The sequence below is a fragment of the Mustela erminea genome, chromosome 15 (assembly GCF_009829155.1).
Source record: "Mustela erminea isolate mMusErm1 chromosome 15, mMusErm1.Pri, whole genome shotgun sequence".
Taxonomy (NCBI): Eukaryota; Metazoa; Chordata; class Mammalia; order Carnivora; family Mustelidae; genus Mustela; species Mustela erminea.
The window spans coordinates 10,947,045-10,965,288 of record NC_045628.1 but is presented as its reverse complement, the minus strand read 5'-3'; the positions used below and the strand labels follow the sequence as shown (position 1 = coordinate 10,965,288).

The 18,244-nt window shown below is 41.5% G+C and overlaps 1 protein-coding gene across 3 annotated transcripts in view; it reads left to right on the top strand.

Annotated features, from left to right (window-relative positions):
• Positions 1–18,244, top strand: part of PCCA (propionyl-CoA carboxylase subunit alpha) — a 394,384-nt gene that overhangs the window by 50,387 nt on the left and 325,753 nt on the right. For 2 of the 3 annotated variants that reach the window (XM_032314393.1, XM_032314395.1), the window contains exon 5: positions 17,862–17,975. In XM_032314393.1, the coding sequence (XP_032170284.1) occupies positions 17,862–17,975 (114 nt within the window). Of the gene's footprint in view, positions 1–5,920; positions 5,928–17,861; positions 17,976–18,244 lie in introns of those variants that run through there. The other variant, XM_032314394.1, reaches the window with a different exon arrangement.

Sequence of the window (18,244 nt, the reverse complement as noted above, 5' to 3'; positions counted from 1 at the left end):
AAGTTTTAACTTTCATTTAGAAAATAATATTCACAATTTTTGATTTTTTAAAATTAAAAGTGTACATGCTGTATTTCCTGTGGTAAGAAATACAAAATTTTAAGAGTCCTGATATCTAATTTAAGCTCTTGGGATAAATCAGACCTCATCTTCCTCTCCTAAATTCCCAGGGAAGAGAAACACTTAGAAAACCAAAAGGAAAATAACCAGACTTCTGGTGCAAAACAGCGGGAGGTATTGTCCTGAAAACGATGAGACATTTCTGAAGGAGAGATGGCAGATGTATTCATTCAGCAGAAAAGCCTGGTCTAACCACACAGGCGGGGAAAAATGGGTACAAAATGTGGAACAGCTTCTAAAGAGAAAGATCCAGAGCAGGAAGGGGAGCCTGGGGCAAGTGACAGGATGTCTGGTTCCAAAACCTCAGTATGAGCATCCAGCTGGGTTCCTCCATGCTGAGTTGCTGTCAGAGGAATGGTTGGTAAACTAGGGGGAGCTGTGACTTGGAATTCTTTAGTAGCTAAAAAAAAAATGAGGTAGATCCCTACGTATTGACAGGACATCTCTAAGACATATTACAGATTGAAAAAAAATGTGTAAAATGGCACTAAAATCATACTTTTGGTGTTTTAAAAAAACTCCACACTAAGAAGATTTTATAGTTTTGTAGTTAAATACATTACATAAAAGCATAGATGGGGTCAGGGGGGATGCCCAGCAGTGGTACTATTGACATTTTGGACTGGATAATTCTTTGTTGTAGGCGGCTGTCCAGTGTGTTGTAGGGTATTTTGAATCCTGCCTGGCTTCTACCTACCAGAGGCCAGTAGCGTCCCTGCAGTCCCTGGTGGTGACAAGTAAAACTGCGGATTTTGTCCCCTCTGTCCTGCAGGACAGAATCGCTTCCCATTGAGATCCCTGGCACAGACAAAGGTCTAAGAATGCATACTCACCTGAGAAGTGATTCCTGGACAGGGAAGATGTAATGGGGACAGAGGTATGGTTAGTGGGGTTATTAGCTTTATTTTTATTTATTTTTTTAAAGATCTTACTTATTTATTTGAGAGCTAGAATGAGAGGGGAGAGGTCAGAGGGAGACGCAGAACCCCCGCCGAGCAGGGAGCCTGATGTGGGACTAGATCCGAGACCTCTAGAATCATGACCCGAGCCGAAGGCAGTTGCTTAGCCAACTGAGCCATCTAGGCGTCCCTATTAGCTTTATTTTGAACAAGAAAGATGTTTAGGTATTATGTGTAATAAAAAACCCAGGATATATCTTTGCTTCTTTGTAAGATCTCTATATTTAACTGAAAAATGGCTAATGGTCAAAAGGAGAAATACAGATAGCTCACAAATGTGAAAATAAGCCCAAAGTCACTGATCATTAGGGAAATACAAATTAAAACAAACCAGCAAAGAATCCCATTTCCCCCTCTGTTAGTTAATTAAAATCCAAAAGATCAATTAGTCAGTGTGGTGTGGGAAAATTCGTCCCTGGTAGGCATGTTAATTGACATAAACTTTTAAGCGTGTTGTTTGTAGCATTTAAACTTTCATATTTTTCTTAGGGACATGTACGTACGTGTACAGATCGGCATGTTCAGGGAAGCCTAGTGCTGCTCTTAGTATCTGCATATTGGAAACCATATCCATTATTGGAGGAATGGTTACATAAGTTGTGGCTTACCCGGGTTACTAGGACTCTGTAGAGCAGTTAAGCAAGTTGGAAATGTTGTATAGCAGTTAAGTTGCAAGAATAATACATAGCATGATGCAATCTATGGAAAGGAATTCTTTCTTTCTTTTTTTTTTTTTTTTTTTAAAGATTTTATTTATTTTTCGACAGAGATCACAAGTAGGCAGAGACGCAGGCAGAGAGAGAGAGGAGGAAGCAGGCTCCCTGCTAAGCAGAGACCCCAATGTGGGTCTTGATCCCAGGACCCTGGGATCATGACCTGAGCCGAAGGCAGAGGCTTTAAACCACTGAGCCACCCAGGTGCCCCTGGAAAGGAAATCTTAAACATAAAATAAAACAATGCACTTTCATGCCCGCATGTGCATTTAAAAATGTGTAGGTGAGTCTAGAAGGACATGGAATGGTTGATAATTGCCTTTAGGGTGGGAAGTGGGATCTTTAAGGGGGTGGGAAGTACTGGTTGTCCTTATAGCTTAAACTGTTTTAGGGGTGCGTGGGTGGCTCATTGGTTAAGTGTCTGCCTTTGGCTCAGGTCATGAACTCAGGGTCCTGGGACCAACCCCTGCATCAGTCTCCCTGCTCAGTGGGGAGCCTCCTTCTCCCTCTCCCCTCTGCTTGTGCTCTCTCTTGCTATCTCTTCCTTGCAAATAAGTACAGATCTTTAAAAAAATTTTTGAAGTAATATATTCATATATTACTTGAGTGATTAAAAGAAAACCAAAGTTTAATAACATCTACATGATTTGTTTTTATGCACAGTGTCATTAGTGGTACATATTGAAGAGTGATAGTGATGGATAGTAGTTTTTTGAGATCTTCTGACTTTGTTGGCTATCTGTATTTTACGTGTACTGACATGTAACTGTTCATATGCTCTGGAAATACTTTTTAAAAATAATCCTGATTTGGACACCTGGGTAGCTCAGTCATTTGAGTGTTGGACACTTGGTTTCAGCTCAGGTCATGATCTCGGGGTAGTGAGGTTGAGCCCTGGCCCTGGGGTCTGCACTCAGTGGGGAGTCTGCTAGGGATTCTCTACTTTTCCCTCTGCCTCTCCCTCTGCTTGCTCTCTCTCTCTCTCAAAGAAATACATCTTAAGAATACCCTGATTAGGGACGCCTGGGTGGCTCAGTTGGTTAAGCAGCTGCCTTCAGCTCAGGTCATGATCCCAGCGTCCTGGAATCGTGTCCCATATCGAGCTCCTTGCTTGACAGGGAGCCTGCTTCTCCCTCTGCCTGTGCCTGCCATTCTGTCTGCCTGTGCTCGCTCGCTCTCCCTCTCTCTCTCTGATAAATAAAATCTTTAAAGAAAAAAAAAAAAGAATACCCTGATTACAGGGGCATCTAGGTGGCTCAGTCAGTTAAGTATCTGCCTTCAGCTTAGGTCATGATCTCGGGGTCCTGGGATCAAGCCCAGTATTGGACTTGCAGCTCTGTGGGGAGTCTGCTTCTCCCTCTCTCTGCTGATTCTTGCTGTCTCTGTCTCTGTCTCTCTTTCTCAGATAAATAAAATCTTAATAAAAAAATGCCTTGGTTACAAATTGAGTTTCTTTTCTTTCTTTTTTCTTTCTTTCTTTCTTTCTTTTTTTTTTTTTTTTTTTAAAGATTTCTTTATCTGGGGTGTCTGAGTGGCTCAGTCATTAAGCATCTGCCTTGGCTCAGGTCATGATCCCAGCATTGGGCTCCCTGCCCCGTGGGAACCTGCTTTTCCCTTTCCCACTCCCTCTGCTTGTGTTCCCTCTCTTGCTGTGTCTCTCTCTGTCAAATAAATGAATAAAATCTTAAAAAAAAAAAAAAGATTTATTTGAGAGAGAGCTTGTGCAAGCAGGGGGAGGGGTAGAGGGAGAAGTTGAGAATCCAAGCCAACTCCCTGCTGAGTGTGGAGCCTGATGTGGGGCTTGATCTTATGATCTTGAGATCATGACCTGAGGCGAAACTAAGAGTCCAGTGCTCAAATGACTCGGCCACCCAGGGGCCCCAACAAACGGAGGGTATTTCTTAATCCTGTTCCTCAAAATTCACTCTGCCATTGTTTCAGAAATTTGTATTCTGAAATAGGATGTACATGGACTTAAATCTTCATCATTACAATCCCGAATGTGTATGTGCTAGCTTTTTAGCAAATGGAAGATGGTTACAGGCTAGAGCTGAGCCCACACTCCCGTTGTTGGTATTTTCTTGTCTCTTCTTTTTGTTTTTCTCTTTTTGTCCCTTGCTACAGTTTTTCTTAGATAGAACTATTTATATTTTTTACTATATAACTAAGCCTTACAAATGCATTTTTTCATAATTGCTTGTTAGTGATAAGCTATATATTGTGATTGAATCTATATGGGTTTTGTTTTGTTTTGTTTTTAAAGTTTTATATCTTCAGGTAATCTTTCTACCCAATGTGGGGCTTGAACCCACAACCTGGAGATAAGAGCTCCACACTCCACTAACTGAGCCAGCCAGGTGCCCCATATATATATATTTTTAATTGTAAAATATACAGGAAGTAAAATTTACTGCTTTATTAACTTTTAATTGTGTAATTCAGTGGCATGAAGTGCATTTACCATGTTGTGTCACTATGACAACCACCCATTTCCAACACTTTGTGATCAAATCTCCACAGATTTTATAGGATCGCTTTCTAGATTGTCTTACATCTTTAAGGCCGTATGTTTGTCTGCTGGTCATGGTTTTGTTCCCATCCTAGAGACTTAGCCATGTTGGTGAGGTGCACGTGCTCACATCTGTTAGGATGATCTCTTTGAAAAGTTGCATCAGTCTGCAATCAGAAAGTTGTGTGGACCACCTTGTCTGTGTACTGAGCTTTCCCAGTAGTTACAGAGAAAGTAAAATGTCCTGCATCCCCAAGGATTACAGTTAAGCCCCATGAAAGACTAGTCTTTGATTTTTTTTCTTTCTTTGCATTTGCTCTTCACGTTGGGGAAGCCAGGCTTCTATTTGGTGTTCTACTAACTTGGGCCCCACAGTCGCTGGAGATCTGATTTGTCACATTCAGTAGCTGCTTCTCTGAATCCCCATCTTAGTCCGTCTGTCTGAGGCCTGCAGCACTGAGGACTGGTCCTCCGTTTCGATGGCTTTCTTCTCCCTCCCCTTCTCCTGATGTCTCCAGGCTCTGTGCATCGGGTGCCCTCTGTCTGCTGCGGGAGTGGCTTTCTGAAGTGTCTTTTACCACCAGAGTCCTCTTTGTCGGATGAATTCCGATTTTCTCTTTATTAGCTGCAGTTACTAATCAAACATTTATACTCTAGTATAAGCCCCTGCTTTTAGTTTTTAATTACTATGAATAATGCTGTCATGATTATGTGGTCAATGTGAGCATATGTTATCATTTCTCTTGCATATATACTTAGGTTAGAATTGTTGGGTCATTTGGTAACTATACTTAAACTTCTAGGTATTACCAGACTGTTTTCCAAAGTGGTTGCACCATTTTACATTCCCATTAGTAACGTATGAGGGTTCAAATTGCTCTTCATTCGTGCCAGTGCTTGTTATTATTTGTCTTTTTTTTTTTTTTTTTAACAGTCATAATAGTCAGTGGGCATTGGCATTGCATTGTGCTTAATGGTGTCTTTAGAAGAGCAAAAGCTTTATATTTTGAAATCCAGTTTCTCAAATTTCTTTTATGGATCAGTCTGCAGGACACTGGCATCTGTGGAGTCTATCACTTGGGCTTCCTTGCCCTTTGTTTCTGCTTGGCTGTTTGAAGATATCAAGCAGATCATGTTGTTCATCCTACCTCCACTTCTGTGCCTTGTCTCAGTTTTGACAGTGCCCACATTGTCCCAGGGTCAGAGCAACTGTTGGGCCTATGCCAGGACTAGGGTAATTGTGGCTTCCCACTCTTGCTAATTTCTTGAACCTCACTATCCTCTGTTGGTTTTCCTAGCCCAACTCACATGTTCGTATTATTTTTAGGTAGACATGTTTGATCATGTCATTTGACCTGTAGAATCCTGACTGACCCAGTTTGTACTGAAAAGCATTTCTGAGATGGGTTGGAATACTATGGCCTGTGAGCTAAATCTGGCCCACCACATGGTTTTTGTAAATAAAGCTTTATTGAAACACAGCCATGCCCATTTGGTTTTGTATTGTTTATGGCTGCTTTTGTGCTTCCAAAGCAGAGTTGAAGGGTTTGTGGGGTGTTGGCTCTACAAAACCTAAAATATTTACTCTGTGGCCCTTCACAGAAAAAGTTCGCTGATCCTAGTTCTGTCGCATGTAAGGTAGCTCACAGAATCTCCAGGAGGGCCAGAAGCCACGGACAACCCAGTCAGGGGAAACGAGTCTGTTAGAGAATAGCTTCAACTTCCACCACTGACCATTCTTGCCACTTTTGATATTCTGGGATAGAACCAAAAGTTCCTCTAGGTCGGTCCTAGAAGCACTGAGTCCTGTACTTCTATGCCTGGTGTGAGATGTCATCTGTCTGCAGAGGTAAAGCTACTTCACATTACTCTTATTTCTTTAGGTATGCCTGTTTGATGGAACTAGGGTCACATATATGTGACCCCATATATATATATATATATGGGGATGGATACATATATATTGTGAGGGAGTCTGGGAAATTTTTTTTTTAAAGATTTAAAAAATTTATTTGTCAGAGAGAGCGAGCACAGGCAGACGGAATGGCAGGCAGAGGCAGAGGGAGAAGCAGGCTCCCTGCCAAGCAAGGAGCTTGATGTGGGACTCGATCGTAGTACGCTGGGATCATGACCTGAGCTGAAGGCAGCTGCTTAACCAACTGAGCCACCCAGGTGTCCCAGGAAATTTTTTTTTTTTTAAATTTTATTTTTAGGTAATGTCTACACCCAGTGTGGGGGCTCAAACTTATAACCCTGAGATCAGGAGTCATGTGCTCCACTGACTAAGCCATCCAGGCACCCGTGGGAAATGTTCTCTTTTGCTTTTTGCCCTTGGCAGTCAAGGAAAGCAAGTTAGAGAAAAATGTTGGAATGGTCATTTAGTCTTCATGCAGCATGGGAAGTTATCAGCCACTATTCGGTGCTTTTTGCTTTTAATACCTCGTTATAAAATTTAGTCTTATTTTCTTCTCATAAACACAAAGAAAAAATCCCCTAAAATAGTTATGTCAGGGAAGTGACCCATGTCCTAGAAGATGGCAAGGATGACCTCTGCCACAATGCCATCAGTGCCCAGTGGTAAAAGCGCCTGTGTGGTAGCAGTGGTCGTCTGCTTACAAGTTCCCCAGAGGGATGCGATCCTTCTGTTGAGTGGCGGCAGATGAAGTGGGTTGTGTCCCGGCTAAGGAGCACAGGCCTATCGAGCTGTGTTTTACTCTAATCTTTACCGTGAGATTTTACTCTCCTTGCACACTCACAAATCAGCTCTCATGGTTTCATGGTGCTGATGAAGATAAATAGCAACTGGGTCAGACGTGGAGGATCATCAGAAGGACTGATCACTTCTCCCAGCTGTGGTGGTGGTCGGAGTGTCAGCGTTTTTGCTCTGGTTCCCAATGTCCCAGTTCCCAGAAGGTGATATAAAGAGGGTCAGATGATACCTGTACATGAAATGGTTTGCGTTTAGCCTTCTTCTCACATAGTGAATCTTTTATAATAGATTATCACGTCTCTGCGCTTTGCCGGAGAGTCGGACACTGTCCTTCTCTTCTAGGGCTGTTGGCTGTTGAAACACTTGTGCAAATATACTTTGAGACAAAAGGTGTTGGAGGCTTGCTCATATAATGTGCAGAAATATTAAATACTCAGGGAAAGTTCTAGCTGACTTGAGTCCAGGACTCAGCTTGTTTTATAACAAGCAGTAGACAAACAAGTGCCCCTCCATCAGGAAGCAAGTAGTTCTAGAATAGTCACCCTGTAGCTGCTTGTTTTACTTAGTTGCGTAGCTTATGTGACCAGCCACAGAAACTGCTCAGGATCAAGGGGCGGTTTAGACTTTAACATTTGGAACACTTGGCAAGGCTGTTTGGGGTGATTGGATCCCATGGTGAACTGTCTGGTCGAAAAGTACGTAACGACCAATTATTTCCATCTTTGACTCTGAGAACCTCTCATGTAGGCCTGGCCATATTTTAATGAAATCGCTCTATCCAGTCCACTAACCTGGTTCTTCTCATTAAGAAGAATTAAGTTGGTGCTTACGGCAGTGATTGTATTTGAGATATTATTTCAAGTAATAGTTACTGATATTACAAAATATGGAGGCTTAAATAGGACGCCTTTCAAATGTTCTCTCATGTAACATCTCATAATTTTAGGTTAGTGTTGCCAGTGTATTTCCAGGGATGTCCAGGGGCTTTGGTTATTGCTCTGCCATCCCCTAGGGCATAGATAGACAAATTTTGCCAACAAAGACTCCAAGTAAAATATTTTATGTGGCTGTCCCAAGTACTCAGCTTTGCAGTTACAGCACAAAAAATGCCATAGGCAGTAAGTAAATGCCATAGGTGTAGCTGTGCTCCCATGAAACTTCCTTGTACAAAAGCAGGCACTGGGCTGGATTTGGCCCTCATTGTAAGGGACTGCTGTCCCTTGTCTTAGGAAGTTGCTTTAGTTTGCGTTGTTGAACTTGGTTACTATAGCATCTGTGTTCCAGATTAAGGGAAGGAACATGGCCAAAACTCAGAAAAGATGCTTATGTTTAAGTTGTAGGGAATTCGCACTTTCTGATCCCAGTGACTCAAACTCTCAGTCTGATAAATCTTGTCTCTACTTGGGCAGTCATGTGCCATGGGAGCAGGGAAATGAAAGTTTTTTGGGCACAGTAGTGGTCTGCCACAGTGGTACTATGTCTTTATTTTAAACTCCTTCGGAACAGAGGGGTGTAAACCCTTGTGTTCATTTAAACTACATTGTAGGTCCATTCAGTTCCTCTTACTGGGAATCAACACTCCAGGGATGACTTTTTTCTTTTTTTAAAGATTTTATTTGAGAAAGATTGAGAGAAAGTGCATACAAGCAAAGAGGGGGCAAATGGAGAGGAAGAAGCAGACTCCTGCTGAGCAGGGAGCCTGACATGGGGCTCCATCCCAGGACCCTGGGATCATGACCTGAGCCGAAGGCAGCCCCCCAACGGGTGTCTTTTTTTTTTTTTAAAGATTTTTTTTTTATTGGGGCGCCTGGGTGCCTCAGTGGGTTAAAGCCTATGCCTTCGGCTCAGGTCATGATTCCAGGGTGCTGGGATTGAGCCCAGCATCAGGCTCCCTGTCTCTCTTGACTGATTCTCTGCCTGCTTGTGATCTCTGTCAGTCAAATAAACAAAATCTTAAAAAAAAAAAAAAAAAGATTTTTATTTATTTATTTGAGAGAGACAGCGAGAGAGAGCATGAGAGGTGAGAAGGTCAAAAGGAGAAGCAGACTACCCATGGAGCTGGGAGCCCAATGTGGGACTCGATCCTGGGACTCCGGGATCCTGACCCGAGCCTAAGACAGTTTCTTAACCAACTGAGCCACCCAGGTGCCCTCACGGATGTCTTTTAAAAGCATTTACAACTTTGCATGTCTCAGTCAAGACTAAAGTTTTTAGTAAATGGGTTTTTATTGGTGACATTAGTTGTTTAATATTTAGCAGTATGGATATTAGAAATGGATGCTTATTAAGACCTGGCGGTCTTACTATATTTCTCTTGTTAGTTTGCTTACTTATGCTCCCAGTGACCATTTCCAGCCCTTTTGATAATCTTCTTATACCACCCATGACTCCCCTTTCATTGTTCTTGTCTCTTGATTTACACACAAAATAGCAACTGACAAAACCAGAGCCTTTCATCTCTAACACGGATGTATAGATCTACCCGCACTTATGGCCGTTCTTGGCATCTTCCCTCCATGAAGAGGGAAAGACCGAGACTTGATCGGATCTCTGCTGCTTTCTCTGCATGGTGGCTCCAGAATGTCTTTGGAGAAGCCCTTCCAGGTGGCACAGCAGCTGGGGAGTGGGTGCTTTGGGAGCTTGTCTTTACCAGGTCTGTTTTTCCTTCTGTGCATCCTGTTAGTCTTTCCTGTCTGTTTCTCCTTTATCCCCCTTTTTAAAAGATTTTATTCATTTACTTAGCACATAAGTAGAGGGAGAAGCAGATTCCTCGCTGAGCAGAGATTACCCCTCCCCACTCAGGGCTTGATCCTAGGACCCTGAAGATCCTGACCTGAGCCGAAGGCAGATGCTTAACCACCTGAGCCACCCAGGTGCCCCTCTTCATCTTTTTCCTTTTTAAATGCTGCCTGGCTGTGTGTGTGTGTGTGTGTGTGTGTGTGTGTGTGTGTCTGTCTGTCTGTCTTGGGGTGGGTGGAGATGAGCTCTATCCCTTTCCCTGTCTCCTGCTTCCCCATATCTGCTAGCTCTGTCACTTGATTGTCAATGTGAAGTCTTCCATCTCCCAGGTGTTTTTAAGCTCCTTACTTTCCAGAGAGTCCTTCTTAAGGGCTTTTGTTCAAGTTTTTCCTAAGAAAAACTCCATTTCCAAACCCTTTTCAGCTATCACTGTGTCTCTCCCAACCTTTACAACCCCCGCCCCCCCTTTCACACTTACCTCTGCCCTCCCTTACGCATTCCGCAGTGCCTTTCACTGTGCTCTTGCTACACTGACATGGCTTTTGCTAAGGTTTTACTTTCATCCTTGGTGTCTCCTCTCCTGCTCCGTCCTTCCCATTGCTCCCTGATGCGCCAGTGGTGTGTGTGAGAGGGTGGTTCTCCTCATGGTGCTTTTCATTCTTCTTCTGTTTACCATAGTCTCAGAAATTAATCTCTGCCAGATAAAGACTCAACAAACCCTTTGGTTCCATATTGTTTCTGGGACAATTCCCTTTACTGATAGGAAAACAGGATTTTGAAAAAAATTAAATTCTTTATTTAAATTCAATTTAGTTAACATATAGTGTATTATTAATTTCAGGGTTGGGGCACCTGGGTGCCCAGTCCTTTAAATGTCTGCCTTCTTCAGCTCAGGTCATGATGCTTACTCAGTGGGGAGACTTTTTCTCTCTCTCCGCTGTCCATCCCCTGCTTGTGGTCTTTTTCTCTTTCTACATAAAACCTTTTTTTTTTTTTTTTAAATTTTTGGGATTTTATCTATACATTTGGCAGAGAGAGAGAGAGAGAGAGAGAGCGAGCACAAACCGGGGGAGTAGGAGAGGAAGAAGCAGGAAGCCTGATGCGGGGCTTGATCCCAGGACCCTGGGATTATGACCTGAGCTAAAGGCAGAGGCTTAACGACTGAGCCACCCAGGCCCGCCATAAATAAATTCTTTAAAAAAATAGTTCAGGGGTAGAATTTAGTGATCCTTCATTTGCATATAGCGCTTACATCAAATGCCCTCCTTAATGCCCATCACCCAATTGTCCTTTCCCCCTTTCCCACCCCATCAACCCTCAGGTTGTTTCCTAGAGTTTAGCGTCTCTTATGGTTTGCCTCCCTCTCTGTTCTCATCTTATTTTTCCTTTTTGTCCCCTGTGTTCCTCTGTTTTGTTTCTTAAATTCCACATATGAATGAAATCGTATGGTATTTGTCTTTTTCTGACTTACTTTGCTTAGCATAATACCGTCTAGTTCTGTCCACATCCTTGCAAATGGCAAGAGTTCATTCTTTTTTAATGACTGAGTAATATTCCAGTGTGTGTGTGTGTGCTTGTGCGCACACGCACACACACATACACTCTCCACATCTACTTATTTCACTCATCTGTTGATGGACATCTAGGTTCTTTCCATAGTTTAGCTATCAACTATTGTTGATAGTGCTATTAAAAACATAGGTTGTACGTGCCCCTTCGAGTCACGGTGTTGGTAGCCTTTGGTTAAATACATAGTCGTGCAGTTGCTGGGTAGGAGGGTAATGGAGGTAAATGGAGGGTAGCTCCATTTTCAACTTTTTGAGGAACCTCTATACTGGGAAGACAGGCTTTTAGAAAACAGATTGAGAGTTTTGCAACTAGAAAAAACCTCTTCTCTTTCCCCCAAAACTTTTAATTTGTGTTTTTACCATTTTGAAAATTATATAAGTTATAACAGAAGAAAAGTAGTAAAGTTACTAACTCTGCCATCCAAAAATCATGAATAAATGTGTTAAAAACATGAATAAATGTTTTATGTAAAACAAAGCTTTATAAGGTGGAATCAAAGCAAATGTAGTATTTATTGATTTTGAAATGAAAGCAATGCCTTTTTAGAAGGGAATGCTACACTGCTAATCTGTTGACATTTGTATAAGGCTCTTTAAATACTTGTGTAGAATAGAAAGGTTCCCCCCCTCCTTAGAAATAGCATTTTATTTGGTTTTTAAAAATGATTTTTCTGGGGGCGCCTGGGTGGCTCAGTGGGTTAAACCTCTGCCTTTGGCTCAGGTCATGATCCCATCGGGCTCTCTGCTCAGCAGGGAGCCTACTTCCTCCTCTCTCTCTGCCTGCCTCTCTGCCTACTTGTGATCTCTGTCTGTCAAATAAATAAATAAAATCTTTAAAAAAAAAAAAGCATTTTTCTGGGGGTGCCTGGCTGGCTCAGTTGGTATATGTATGACTCTTGGTCTCGGGGTGTGAGTTCACACCCCATGTTAGTTAGAGATTAGTTTTTTTTTTTTTTTTAAAGATTTTATTTATTTATTTGACAGAGAGAAATCACAAGTAGATGGAGAGGCAGGCAGAGAGAAAGAGAGGGAAGCAGGCTCCCTGCCGAGCAGAGAGCCCGATGCGGGACTCGATCCCAGGACCCCGAGATCATGACCCGAGCCGAAGGCAGCGGCCCAACCCACTGAGCCACCTTTGTTTCCCTGGGTTTTCATATTAAGATTGATATAGTTGGCATTCTTTTCTTTACCTTTTCAGTCTTCAAGGGTGACTTTTGCTTGTTGATAAAGAATTGGGTTAGATCTTGTGGATACTGAAGGCTGGACAGATTGTCTGAGGCATTACTGTTCTAGGGCTAGGAACACGTCTAATCTATATTCTCTCATTCTGAAAGTGTTTCACCTTGTGTTGCGTTCTCACTGGATGATATACCAGGGAAAACTCAAGTATTTATGAACATGGTAAAGAGTGCCTGCCTACCTGATGACAAATCTTGAGTGATAGGTTTCAAAAAACGCTCCCAGCATGAGGAAGTGTCTTCAAGGCTGGGTATCTTCCCCCTCTTTCTTAGAAAGAAAAACTTTCACTCAGATCTGGTCTAGTGTACTTTTTGTACAAGGTGCAATGTTTTTGACCAGGTAGAGTTTTTTTTTTTTTTTCTAAGCTTATCTGAGGCATCTGATGGGTTAATATGAAATTTTCCATTAACTCAGTTCTAAAATTCAGGCACTTTTTTTTTTTTTTTTTTTAAATTTTCAGAATACCTTTTTTTTTTTTTTTAAATTTATAAATTTTTAAAAAATAAACATATAATGTATTATTAGCCCCAGGGGTACAGATCTGTGAATCGCCAGGTTTACACACTTCACAGCACTCACCATAGCATATACCCTCCCCAGTGTCCATAATCCCACCACCCTCTCCCGACCTTTTCCCCACAGCAATCCTCAGTTTGTTTTGTGAGATTAAGTGTCTCTTATGGTTTGTCTCCCTCCTGATCCCATCTTGTTTCATTTATTCTTCTCCTACCCCCCCAAGCCCCCCATGTTGCTTCTCCACGTCCTCATATCAGGGAGATCACATGCTAGTTGTCTTTCTCCGATGGACTTACTTTGCTCAGCATAATGCCCTCTAGTTCCATCCACGTCGTCGCAGATGGCAAGATTTCATTTCTTTTGATGGCTGCATAGTATTCCATTGTGTATATATACCACATCTTCTTGATCCATTCATCTGTTGATGGACATCTAGGTTCTTTCCATAGTTTGGCTGTTGTGGACATTGCTGCTAGAAACATTCAGGTGCACGTGCCCCTTCGGATCACTACGTTTGTATCTTTAGGGTAAATATACAGTAGTGAGATTGCTGGGTCATAGGGTAGCTCTATTTTCAACTTTTTGAGGAACCTCCATGCTGTTTTCCAGAGTGGCTGCTCCAGCTTGCATTCCCACCAACAGTGTAGGAGGGTTTCCCTTTCTCCGCATCCTCGCCAGCATCTGTCATTTCCTGACTTGTTAATTTTAGCCATTCTGACTGGTGTGAGGTGATACCTCATTGTGTTTTGATTTGTATTTCTCTGATGCTGAGTGATGTGGAGCATTTTTTCATGTATTTGTTGGCCATCTGGGTGTCGTCTTTGCAGAAATGTCTGTTCATGTCCTTGTCAGGCACAATTTTTAACCTGTGTCCAAGTGTTTAAAGTCATTTGGAGGGGCGCCTGGGTGGCTCAGTGGGTTAAGCCGCTGCCTTCGGCTCAGGTCATGATCTCAGGGTGCTGGGATCGAGTCCCGCATCAGGCATTCTGCTCAGCAGGGAGCCTGCTTCCTCCTCTCTCTCTGCCTGCCTCTCTGCCTACTTGTGATCTCTCTCTGTCAAATAAATAAATAAAATCTTAAAAAAAAAAAATAAAGTCATTTGGAAAAAATGAATGCAGAAGGTGATTTTTTTTCCGGTTCTCTAAGTTGAAAACATTTTGTTAGATTCTTATTTGGGAAATAAAAACCAGGTTCAAGTAATTTTTTTCAATTTAAATAATAAATTAAAATAGAAAACTAAATGCTTGAGAAAATTATTGGAAAATTTTCTGAAGACCACTTCATACTTTAAATCTTTTTTCTTTTTGAAACTTGTAGCCAGTTTAACCTTTTCCATGATTGTTATATATTATTGAAGTATAAAAAAAGGAATTGATATTTTTTAAGATGTTGAAATTCTTTTTTTTTTTTTTTAAATATTTATTTATTTATTTGACAGACAGAGATCACAAGTAGGCAGAGAGGCAGGCAGAGAGAGGAGGAAACAGGCTCCCTGTGAAGCAGAGAGCCCGATGTGGGGCTTGATCCCAGGACCCTGGGATCATGACCTGAGCCGAAGGCAGAGGCCTTAATCCACTGAGCCACCCAGGAGCCCCAAAGATGTTGAAATTCTTGAAACATAAATCCATCTGGTCAGTGTAAGCAGTGATAAGTGGCTCTTCAGAAGACCACGTACATGGCTGAATGCAGTTGGTTTTTCTCAGTAACGCAGTAAAATCACTTCAGGCATTTAGTACAATAATAACAACAAAATTGAAGTTTGAGTTTCAAAAGTTTAAAAAATTTTTCTTTCTGATCGAGTCAGAAGTAAGTACCTCCTTGGGAACTAAGGCAGCAGAGGATTCTAGTTTTTTCTTTCAAATGGCCTTGCCCAGGATTTTTGCTCATACTGAACCTGGGCTTCACTGTGGGTTTGTTGAGATGCTAGTGTAGCTTCTACCCCAAAGAAAGGTTTGTTTCCAGTCAGCCATTTATATTTATTTATTTAAAGATTTTAAAAATTTGTCAAAGAGCGAGCAGAAGCATGAAGAGCTGCAGGCAGAACAGGCATAGCAGGCAGAGGGAGAAGCCCAGTGCAGGACTCGATCCTAGGATCGGGATTATGACTTGAGCCAAAGGCAGATGCTTAACCTACTGAGCCACCCAGGTGTTCTCAATCAGCCATTTAGAAACAGCATGTTTTGCCTTTTCTTTGTAAAGCCCATAAGCAGTTTTGACCTGCTTTTGACATTAATTTATTTGAATGTTTATTTGAATAATACTGATCATCTGCTAAAATATGTTAGGCTCTGAGCTAGATAGTCATGTGATAACAGGAAACATGTCTATTAAGATGTTAGTTATAAAACAAAGGGATAAAAATTATATATGCGATGTGGTTGAAAAGTGTGTTTAGAAAAAACGACTGGGGTGCCTGGGAGGCTCAGTGGGTGAAAGCTTCTGCCTTCGGCTCAGGTCATGATCCCAGGGTCCTGGTATGGAGCCCCGCATCAGGCTCTCTGCTCAGCACGGAGCCTGCTTCCCACTTCTCTCTCTGCCTGCCTCTCTGCCTACTTGTGATCCCTCTCTCTGTCAAATAAATAAATAAAATCTTAAAAAAAAAAAAAGACTAGAAGCAAGTAAGTCAAAATATTATTTAGAGTCTCCTCTTTTACTTTTTGATGCATGCTTATTAAAAGAATTTTGGACATAAAAATATATATACATATGTGTGTATATGTCTTTTAATTTCTTCCCATGCGACCTTCAGTTCCCGTATGTATTGCTAAGATTGGAGAATTTTTAATTTGGATAGACTTTTACCTCAAAGACAGTGGCTTAGTGGGCCCTATGTGGCTCACTTGGTTAAGCATCTGCTTTCTGCTCAGGTCATGATCCCAGGGCTGGGGATCGAGCCCTCCACTGGGCTCCCTGCTCAGCAGAGGCCTGCTTCTCCCTCTCCCTCTGCTGCTTCCCCTGCTTGTGCTCAGTTGTTCACTCTCTGTCAAGTAAATGCCATCCATGTGTATCTCTGAGTTAATAAGCTTTTAGCACATTACATTGTGATTTTTTTTGTTTGTTTGTTTGTTTAAAAAGCGATTTAAGGCATAATCTCTGCCTTGTAGGACCTTCTAATCTGGTAGAGGAGAGCTTCTGAATTGCAACAGACAGAATCTATAAAGCAGCCAGAATCACATTGCTAGGCAGGATGGAATTAAATGCCAGAATTTGCACTAAGGACTACCAGAGTTCAGATGAAAGGAGATTCATCTGACGCTGAAGTTCCTGGGAACGACCCTTGGCAGAAGTGAAACTTAAGGTGCATCTTTCATAGGTAGTACTTTGAGGAGGATAAAATACACAATAAATATGGATTTAACTTTACTTTATTCCCACCTGGCTAATGCATTCTTTTTAAAGGATTGCTCGGTGTTGAGTTTCTTTTTTATAGAGAAAACCCTACAGCCACAGAGTTGTTAGTAATAGGGGCTGAACTGGGAAAGCACAGCAGAGGGAGGAGCATTCTGGTCTGAGAGCAGAAGAACCACTCGAGGTTGGAGGGCCGGCGGGAGCGAGGCAAGAATAATCACGAGGAGAGCCTTGCTTTGAACATGGGGATATTTAGGATCCCTTTGTGAGCCTGGCTGATTTTTCTTACGGGGACACTATTAAAGATATTCCAGAGTATATGTATCTGAGTATTTTCTATTAGATAGAATATAATTTTTTACTTACTGGAAAATATTGAATTGATAAATATAACTCTGAACTTTCTAAAACATGACTTAACTGGTTGTATTTTTTTGTCAATTTCATTTAAAGCAATGCTTCTTAATTCATGGCTGAAGAATAGAACTTAGCAATACTCAAAAGTATTTTCCATCTTAGACTTTTGTGGGGGAAGTGGGGTCATAAATGTCCAGGTAGATCTTGGTGCTCTAGTTTTTATGTCTGCCTTGTGAAATACGTTTAAACAGATTGGAAGTGCTTTAAACTGGAAAACTGGAAAACTGTTAGGGAAAGCCATTTCAAAGATATATGAATCCCTTTATCAGTTTTAAAAGAATAGTTTCTTTTGGAAATAAGTTACTCTTTTCAGAAGTGAAGGCCTCACCTCAAGCAAAAATAGGTTTAAAACTTTGTACAGTGATTAGTCTTAAAAATGTAGCATATATTTTTAAGTTTTGAGTAGACTTAGAGTTAATGCACATATCAGCTCTTCTATGAGTAAAAGTAAAAATGGATGAGGATCAAATGTGAGAGTATTTAAATGATTGTCAAGATTTTCTGGCTCGTTGATATTGAACTCTTTAGTTCTGGACTTTAATTTGTGCCTGGTGCTGACCTGATGCTGTGCAGGGACACTCACTGCATCCCTTCATTCAGTTTCTCTAATTATCCCCACTTCCTGGGGAGCTTGTTTAGAACTGGGCATGAGTGCTTGTTAGGAAAATATTGGGTTACTCTGGCTACATGTAACAGGGTAGTTTTTGATATAAGATTTATATGTAAATGAACTAAATAGGGGGCCAACGTTGTTTGCAGGGATTTTATTTAATCAAATTGGTAGAGAATATTACGGAAGTTATCTGGCTAGACAACGATTAGGCTTGTAATAAATGAAAGTCATGGTTAATAGAGTTCCTGAGCTGATATGTTACACTGTTCTTTTTTAGTGCACTTTCAGAAAGGAGCTCTGACTACCTAAATGATAAGGGAAACAGTCACAAATGCAGTTTTTGTGTATTCACAAATGATGGGAGTTCTGTTTGCTGGGAGCATCAGTAACGCAGAGATTTGTCTCTTCAGGTTCATGTGAAAATGGCGGATGAGGCTGTCTGTGTTGGCCCAGCTCCCACCAGTCAAAGCTACCTCAACATGGATGCCATCATGGAAGCCATTAAGAAAACCAGGGCCCAAGCTGTGAGTCTGAATGAATCTATCTGCCGCAGCTGTTTCATATATAGTGAGCAGAAAACTAGAGGTTGTATTCAGAAAAAAAAAGAAAGAAAGAAAAAAAAGAAAGAATGATTGAAAATGCTGTTGCAGTTAGTTCATGTCACATGAGTTAAATGTGGCCGAATTCGCTACTGGAAATCAAAGGCTTTGTAGCATCTGGCAGTGTTGGTCGCTGATCCTGCAGGTGGCTGTCGGATTCAGCTTTCACACCAGGGAGCAGTTTCAGTTCATTT